The 9,655-nt window shown below is 37.2% G+C and overlaps 1 protein-coding gene across 1 annotated transcript; it reads left to right on the forward strand.

The window, feature by feature from the left end:
• Nucleotides 1-126: 126 nt before the first annotated feature.
• Nucleotides 127-2,214, forward strand: LOC6576253 (protein lifeguard 1). The gene is made up of 3 exons (XM_032728494.2): nucleotides 127-1,304; nucleotides 1,365-1,613; nucleotides 1,827-2,214. The coding sequence occupies exons 1-3, from the start codon at nucleotides 1,188-1,190 to the stop codon at nucleotides 2,187-2,189; spliced, it is 729 nt and encodes a 242-aa protein (XP_032584385.2). The 5' UTR covers nucleotides 127-1,187; the 3' UTR covers nucleotides 2,190-2,214.
• The last annotated feature ends 7,441 nt before the right edge of the window (nucleotides 2,215-9,655 follow it).

Consider the following 9,655-nt stretch of genomic DNA (forward strand, 5'->3'; position numbering starts at 1 on the left):
ATTTACAACCAAACTAAAATGTATTAAAATTAACTTAACCTATTATAGAACAAAACCCCTAAAAATATTATTTATGTCCATTATTGCTATTCACTAAAAAAAAAAAAAAAAAAAAAAAAAAAAAAAAACTATAGATTTGTAATTTTATCGAAAGTAATACAAAAAAAAAGAGCATAAATTTTAAAATATTAACAATGTATTTTCATAGCTATTACTAAAAATAAGCTCCAGGCTGTTTGTAAATTGAATTTTACACCTATTTTCCTTCGGGGCGTAACTGACTCTAAAACTTCGTCTCGACCCAGGCAATAAAATATCACATTTGGTATATATGTGTGCACATATTACATATAAAATGTATTTTACATGTTTGGGTAGGGCAAACCCCTAATCTAATTAATCACTAAACTACACAAACTCTAAACTAAACATGAACTTACTAAGAATAAAAGCTATTCCATAAATTGTGAGACTATAAAGTAAAATAAATAACATGATTTTTAGCAGCACAAAGGGAGAAAAACAAGAGTTTCTTAATAGTTTCATCTTTTGCGAAAGGTCGTTGCTTTTTTCAATCTTGGTAAGGTTTTTTCTTTTCATTTGAGAAATTGTAAGATATGCTATTCCTTTCGATTTTATGTGGCGAAACTTTTTTATACAATTCTTTTGAGCAGCGTAAGTAATCTAGACTTTGTGTAATTGTCTTTGATGGAATGTCCTGTGATTTGTCTTTGATTACGTTAATGACATATTTTAGTTAAGGCCCTTCATAATGTCATCATTCCTGGAAAATGGTCCAATGAAATGTCCTATAATGCGGAGTACGGAACAATGAAATGTTCCCAAATGAAGTCAGTTCTTAATCAAAAAAAAAAAAAAAAAAACAAATTTTTGACAAGAAAAATGAAATAGAATTGCTTAAGCTCCGAGGATAACTTTATACTTTGCTAATTAGAGTTTATTTCTGAATAAAAATTAATCACGGAGATAGTGCAATCTGATCGAGGCTCATTGGGGTAAATCCAAAAAAACGAAGCATATTGATTAATTTATACGTATACACATGTAAACACTGTATAATCTAGTTAGTTTTAAAAGAAATTCATATTACAATATTAGAATACACAATACAATAAAACAAATTACAAGATACACGAATCCACAACAAAATCACGAAAGGAACCGAAATGGAGAATTTCCGGCGCACTCAGTATAGGGAGGACGATGACCTTACGGAAGGCACAGACTGGACGGATGGTAGGACACGGCGTCATTTCATCAGTAAAGTCCTCGTGATCATTGGCGTGAGAGCATTTTTCCAAAAGGATTAATCTCAAATGAATCTTATATGACTGTCTTCTCAGTTTCAAATGGCTTTTACAGCTGGATGTACTGTAGGAGTCCTCTTCTGGCCTCTTGCAATAAATATGTTCCAAAGGGAGAGGTATTTGATGCATGTAGGCGGCGGTGGAATGCTCGTCGGTAGTACCGTAATATTTTGTTGTAGACGACTATCTCGAAAAGTGCCCATCAATTACTTTCTACTAATTGTTTATACTATCTTCACTACGTTGATGGTCTGCTCTGTTACCGTTTGCTATGAAACAAATTTGGTGAGCTATTATACTTCAGGTTTCAAAGAATAGTAGTTCATAAATAGTAAGGAAAATGTACTTATGGTGTATGATGTCTTTCTGCTCGTTCGTCCGTTCATCGAACCACATCTAAATTGAATAACTGAAGCTAGAGACCTCATATTTTAAGTATAGATACAGAGATTTAGCAGCATCCTTAGTCCTTATCTTCTTTTATCTAATTCTCTTCAGATTTTATATGCATTTGGAACGGTCGTACTAATTTGTATTTCCCTCACTATATTTGCAATGTGCTTCCCATGCGACTTTACTGGATATGGTCCATTTCTATGTGTGACGGGGTTGGCAACATTTGCTGTTGGAATCCTTGCTTTTGTAATGGATGATCCCATAGTGCAAATGGTTTATTTGGGCATAAGCCTTCTTCTATTTTCTTTATACTTGGTGTATGATATACAGTTAATGGTCGGACGTCATAAAAATCAGTATTGTGAAGAGGATTATATCATTGCTGCACTCAGCATTTACTCTGATATCATCCGAATTTTCATAACTTTATTACAATTAATTGCCCATATTAGATCAAGAAATTAAATCAAATCTATTTTTGTACAAGCAATGACGTGTTTTCTACTAACTTTGTGTAACTGTGTTTAATTCTTCAATAATTTGATTGTGGATTTAATTTACAAGACGTTTGAAGTGAGCATATCAATTTCAATCGATAGTAGAAGGATGACTATAGTTATCGATCAACACAATTATAGTCTTTCTACAATCAATGGGCAGTCTCCTGCTTCTGTCATTGTCAAATTGGACGGACTGACGGATATGGCTAGATCATCTCCGTTTGTTATAGACACCGCCGCCGCTCCGCCCATTGCCTGTAATATACATTTGAAAGAAACGATTATACGTTGTAATTGGCCTATTTCATTGGGTTTGCGCAACACAATTTGTTATTATTAACATGTTATTATTAACTGGCTGTCGCACAGTTCGTGTGTGTTCATTAAAGCTATCAGAGGGCTGACCGGCACAGCAGGTGTTGCAACGGGCACCCTTACACGGTACTCGAATTCAACTGGAGCTGATGTACGTGTTGGATTTAAAACTTTACAGCCTCTGTTTGTGTCACCATATGCGGCCATTCAATGGGTCTAAACTGAACTGGACTGCACGTGTTGGAGGCTGACGATACTTCGTTTCGTGGCTGTTCAGTTCATTGTTGACCCAAAGCCAGGAAAAGTGCCATTGATACATTTTCAGTCATTGGGGTTCGATTAAATTGTATCAATATTGAACTAAGCCACGGCTTGAGCACGTAATTGGTGGAAGGTTCATCCCCCAAAGGTAGACAGCAGGAAATCGGACGTTAGAACACGATTCCATAGGGAGTATCAATGCAAGAATCGAAAAATTTATGAATGACAATAGATAGAAGATGGCGAAATGAATTGGAAGAAAGGGTAAGGAATAAAGAATGTGAAATAAGGAGTTAAGAGAAACAAAGAAGAGTAGAAAGAAAGAACAAGGAATATGAAATAAGAAAGAACAATGAATGAAAAAGAAGAATAAATGAAAAGAAAGGAAGAAGGACTACGGAAAAAATAGCCAAAGAATGATGGAAGAAAAGAGACGAGCGAAAGATGTTAGAATAAAGAAAGTAAGGAAAACAGAAAGGGGAAAGATGGAAGATAGATTGAAGAAGGTAGAAGTTAGTGGGAAGATGGAAGATTATGTTTATCAAGTTAGTTTACATAAATATAATAGAAGCACGCTAATTAATATAAGACATAAGCAGCAAGCTAGTCTCTTAGTCGTGCCCTCCCCACCAGTACTCTCAGCTTGTTTAGGAAGTTGAGGCTGAGCGTTCCGTTGTTCAGTTGCCCAAATGACAGGGCCACTCAATCAGTCCAACTAGCGCGAGCTCTCCAGTTGGACTCGCCGAATGCAACTTGAATAAAAGGCATTCAGAGTTTTATTTCAGTTGCATTCAAATATTTGTATGAAAAAGTTATGTTAGCAGGCTGAGACCTGAACTATCGAGTTAAGCATTTCGTCCTGCTGCTGAATGCTTGTGCTGTGTGCTGAATGCTGAATGCTGTGTGCTGTGTGCTGGGTGAGTGCTCGCACGAATATGCTTAACATACTAGGCAAGTGTAGCTGAATGGCTGAAAGACTCAAGGCAGTTGTTCCATTTCCCACACTGAAGTGAACTGACTAGATAGATAGAAGCTGTGGCAATGTACGACGATGATCTCTTGTTGTTGTTGTGTTGTTGTTGTTATTGTTGATGATGATGATGCTCGGCGGGCAATACATTCAAATGCATTCAACTTGATGTAACGCGGCTCAATTAGTTCGGTTCAGCAGCTTCCAATGCAGATTTCAGAGCGATCCGGGATGCCATCCTGCCCTGTTGCCCATTGTCGCCAGTCGCCAGTCGTCGTAGTCGCAGTCGCCGTCGCAGTCGCAGTCGCTGCCGTTGTCGTCGGCTTTATGTCAACTCCTTACACGCTTTTTCACACCACCGACACAAAAACGCCTTGCTGCCCATTTGTGCTGCCTGACAGGCCATGAATATGCTATAGCTATATATATGTATAGAGAGGGAAAGAGAGAGAGAGAGAAAGATTGAATATAATGCGATACGACTCGGGTTGGACTGGGCTGGCTTTTATGCATTTAGCTTTATGATTTTGCTTGACAACCGCATCCATTATAAGCATCTCCCCTGCCTCACCAATTACTAGTCAAAGTAAGCGATATATATATGTATATATGTATATTAATTAGTAGATAAAAGTAATAAAGACAGAGCTGAAGTTTGAATCTGTAGATGCAAACGGAAATATAGTTAGTATATAGTTTGCTTTAGTGTAAAGGCTGTTATGTATACAAGGCGCTCTCTTTGTGGGGCGGGGCTGCCAGTGCAAAGAGATTAATGCCGATTTGATTGGGCTTATCATTATTATTATTAGCATTGTTATTATGAACTATTAATATTTGTCATTTGTCCAAAGATGAGATGATTATAGAAGTAGGAGTGTTTCATGCAGTCAGAGTTAAGAATATATTGGAGCCAATATGCAACAAGTAAGAACGTTGCAGTCGGGCGTTACCGATTTGACATGCCCCCAATGAGCGTAGATATATCCACCATAGGTCGTGATCTTGGGTGGTCGACGCGGATCTACATTCCGAATTTCAGCTTTCTATCTCCTCAACTAATATGATTTCTGGCTCATCGGAAAGTGCATTTTCCGATTCGCACAGCCCCTAGTGGGCGGATTGGGATAATTTTAACACTTTATAAATCGGAGATATACACGAGTCTGGGTTCCAAATTTCAAGTCTTCAATAGACAGACGGACATTGCACAAAACCAATATACTCATTCACTTTCGTGAATGAGTATAAAATTAATGCGGTTTAGTGAAGTGTGTCTGTGGCTACTGCGAAAGGAAATTGAGTTGGAAAACATGGGAAACTCACTGAGTATTCAAAGTCTTGTTGTAGAGAGCAGGACAACACTGCGCAGGTGAATGCGAATCTGAGGCAGCTGAGGCAGAAGATGAGCTGTGTATACCTCAGTAGTTGCCTTAGCTTAATTTTTAGGTTAGTCTTAATTGCATATTATTTCTCTATAAATCATAAATAAATTGTGTCTAAGTAAATTCCAAATAGAAAATGTTGTAAATACTTTTCTGATCAGTTCACCTTAGCTGAATTCAATATGGAATTCAAGTCAGCATCTTTATTGTGTGCATGGTCCAGACCAGTCGGACTGAGTATTTATAGTAGTGCCATTCAGAGTCAACTGGGAGGAAGAGACGTGTCACTGCTCAATGCAGTGACATGGTCACATTTAATAGTTGCTAAGCATTAATACACTCGCCCCCGCCCAAGCAAGAGTCGTCTCATAGGTGAGCAGCAGAATCTAGGGGGCGGCGTATGGGTCGTCACCTCGACAATTAACGGCACAATTAAAAACAATACCAACATGTTGTTAACAGCGCTCCACGCTCGTGCAGCACTAAGTGTTTTCTTGTTTCCTTCTTTTTCTTTTTTTGAGTGTGGCAAGAGATACGCCCACACTACTTGCTGAATGCCCATAATCGTAGCGCGAGACACAAGAGCTAAGAGCTATGAGCTAACAGCTAAGAGCAGCGAGCACCGAGCACCGAGCACCGAGCACTTGGGCCCAAGACAAAACAGCCCTTGTGCAACGGCAAGATGAGAAAATGCAGCTTTAGCTTTTTACGATGAAAATTGTAATCACAACATATTGCACTCGCGCTGATAAGGATAAAGATACAAAGCTGATAGGTCACAGCATTTAGCCAAAGATGACAATGTGACCTCACCCCAGCCCCGGCTCTGACCCGCCTCTGCCCCGCTCTGTCGCTCTTCGTGTCGCTCGTCCAGCTGCCTCCCTTGGATCACTTAAGACCGTAATCATATCCGGAAGAGATTATGCTGCAATTTACACCCGAATGCGCCGAACACTTGAGCATTTCAGTCTCATCTCGCATTGTCCCAGCCAGCATCCAGTTGGCCCCCTCGCTGTGGCTTGTAGGTGATGAAATTCCCATCTCCCTCTCCCTCTCCCACTCTCTTCCTTTCTCTTAAACAATGGAATTGGATTATAATTTGTTGTTGTTGCCGTTGATGGCAAAGTGCTTAAGCGCGCTTGAATGAGACACGTTGTTTGGCTCGTTGTTTCGTGCTCGAGTTGTATTGACACAATTTGTGCACAATTTCTCTTAGCCTTGCGGGGCGTGTCACAGATCTGTTGGCCCGATATGAGTTATTAGTATATATGTGTATGTATGGAGCCAATTGAAGCAATGGCGCGTTCCGAATTGTTTATGTGCCGTAAACAATTTGCCAGACATAATAAACAAGCATTTGGAGTCGCAATAAATATGGAGAAATTGAAGTGGGCGAAACAACAATCATATTTCTATTATTGGATAACATCCTCTGATAAATATTTTATGGAGCAGGAAGGAAGGAGAAATCTAGTCGAGAGACATCCTGAAGCAGGCAGAGAATTGTAATAATGGAAACCTACACACCATATATTCCATTTGTGGTAAGAACTGATGTGGATACTATCGAGCAAATATGTTTGGGGTGTCCGATTGACTAGATCTTTCAGACTCTCATTTATCATCCTTGGCAAGTATTAACATATTTTATATTAAATTTATTTAAACATAATATATATTTAAACAATGAAAAACAAACTGTCTTAACTCCTATATATTCCAATTTAATGATTATCAGAAGAAAGAAAATTCTATTATAATTATGCATCCAAACTCTTGTCTCTTTAGCCTGAAGAGCATAGAACATTTATCTGCAAAACAAAATAATAATAGAATAAAATAATTAAAAATAAAGTAGTTCACAAATACAAAAAATTGATCATCTGTTAAATTTCCAAATTAATAAAAGAAAATAAATTATAATTATATAATTTAAAATTAATGTATTTAACTTAACAACTTACAAATAAACATCTTCCCTAAATTTAAAATTTCCAATTAAACTAATTTTACAAATTTAAATAACATTACATAATCATATTTTATAACCACAAATACATTCAGAGATGTTTGGTAAAAATCTCAAATAATCTAACCATAACTTTATATAACTTTGATAATCATTTTAATAGACTTAAGTCAAGCTAAAAATAGATTTAGTATTACATATTTAGCTGGCGACATTATTTTCAGCTGAATGAATTATTAAGCTAACTGAGCAGATATGGTTTAATTAGCTTAATTAATGACGCCATCAGTTCGTGGCAAAGAAGTGTCAAGGATTTATGATTCAGAGATTATCTGAGTAAGATCTACAGAGCTGTGGGTTTTCGGGTAGCATTAGCCAAGGACTTCAATTAGCCAAATAAGGCGCTTGTCGCTGTGTGAGTGCGTATGCGTGTGTGTGTCTGTGTGTGATTGCGGACGAATGATGATGGCTAGCGGATGGTCGGATCAAACAGATGGAAAGGACGGTTAGATGGCTGGATGGTTGGACCTGTGGCGAAATGCCACTCGAATGGTCGTTTGGGCGTGCATAAAGCAAACATCAAAAGGAATCAAATCAGCGCGCGGACAACATGACAAAATGTTAAGGGCCATCGATGTCAGCATTGGGGGTTGGCCTTTGACATCGACAAGGCGGAGGCGCAGATACAAATCGTCATCGTCATCGTCATCATCATCGTCAGCCAACTGGCATTCAAAAGGATGCCGCGAGGCGGTGTCAAAAGTCATTCTCAAATATTTTTTGGCACAAGGCTTTACGAGCGAACGAGCGAGAGACAAAGAGAGGGAGAGAGAGAGAGAGACGTGTATGGGTGGGTGGAATTCTGTTAGCCAAAGAGGCAAAACGAAGAACGATGAGTGGACTTTTGACAGTGGGCGGTCTGCTTAGGCATATGCTCGCAGATAGAGAGCATTCGCAGTCGTTTTTCTGCATTTGCATAAAGTAATGCTGTTTTTCTTTCGCTCCCATTTGATTTGATTTCGCTTAAATTATTCATATCCAGTCAGCAATTGCATTAAGGGTCGACCCACAGAGAATTGCAACAACAACAACAACAACAACTGTATGTGATATGTCAACTGAAGTGGCAGCAGCACATGCAGCAACTGTGAAGACCGAGGGATAGAGGTAGCATTAAGAGTAGATCAAGAGATCTTTGAAATGAATAAATTATAATCAATATATGAAAAACATATCAATATTAATTGCTCTGTTTGTTGTTGTTGTTGTTGTTGTTGATGTCACTCTTATGATGTCTCTTATAGCTGACAATGGAGTTTAAGGTAAATAATAATGATATTGATTTGATCAAATCTGATTACTCTTCACAAGAATCAAAATATTGACATCTTCTTCTCCACTGTCTAAGTCATAATATTAAGCAAATCAATTTTTTTAATATTATTATTTAATCAATTATTGAATTTTTGGATAGTTCAGAAAGACTTTTGCAAACCCCAAACAGCAATGAAAACTTAAGTTAAAGGTTGTCAACTACTCTATATATCTTATTAGAATTATTCATTCATTTACTCATTCATGATTTCATTAATCATATTTTATTATATTAATAATATTTATTATATAATGTATGCAGTTTATTAATTATTGAAAATCTTGTCAGCATAAATTCTAAGCATTATATTTTATATTTTATACATTTTACAATTTTTACTGATTACATTCTTGTCCACAGGAAGAGAAATCCTCAGCCATTTGTTGTTGCTCCACATAAGCAGCTCGGTTGCATTTCTATGAGCATCCAAGTCAAGAGCTAGTATCATAGTGCGACTTGAGGCTCCAGACAGAATCCTGCCTGCTCGAGATCAAAGTGAAATGCAAATATGATGGTGGGCGTGTCAAGCTGGAGTGGCCAGGCAACTCACCTTTAATTAAATTGCGAGAACCCAACGTGTGCCGCGCCGATTTGACGGCAGCCATTAAGACGCCTCTTCAGCAAATGCAGCATTAATTGTTTTCATTAAAAAGGGCTAAGCATTTCATTTGCATTTCTTAAATGCACGCGCGTATGTCGACCAAGTCTGAGCGCAGACAGATCCTTAGCAAAATGGAAGCCATTCAATGTGTATTCAAGGAGAGTCTGAGAGTTGTGAAAGAGCTAAAAAAATTGAAAATTATTTTTATAAAAATATTTAGATCATCATCTAAACTCTAAAATCAACTGAGCTACGTTCCACTCTTCTTTGTCAAATAGTTTCCATGCTATATGCAAAGCTGTTCATTATTCAGTTTTGTATGAATTCAATGATATTTGCAATATAGCTAAATATTTGTTCAATAAACTATGTAAAAGTTATACTTTCATCGATATTCTTCTTATTAAAAATTCAGTCATATAATAAAAATATAAGAAATCCGCAACTCAAAAATAATATATGTTTGAGGAATAGATGAATGATAAATTATATTAGCGAATATATTTTCAGTATTCAGATAGTAAGCCAAGATCTAAAAGAAACACTCTTTTAAAAACA

Source organism: Drosophila mojavensis, unplaced genomic scaffold (assembly GCF_018153725.1).
Source record: "Drosophila mojavensis isolate 15081-1352.22 unplaced genomic scaffold, ASM1815372v1 contig_36, whole genome shotgun sequence".
Classification (NCBI taxonomy): Eukaryota; Metazoa; Arthropoda; class Insecta; order Diptera; family Drosophilidae; genus Drosophila; species Drosophila mojavensis.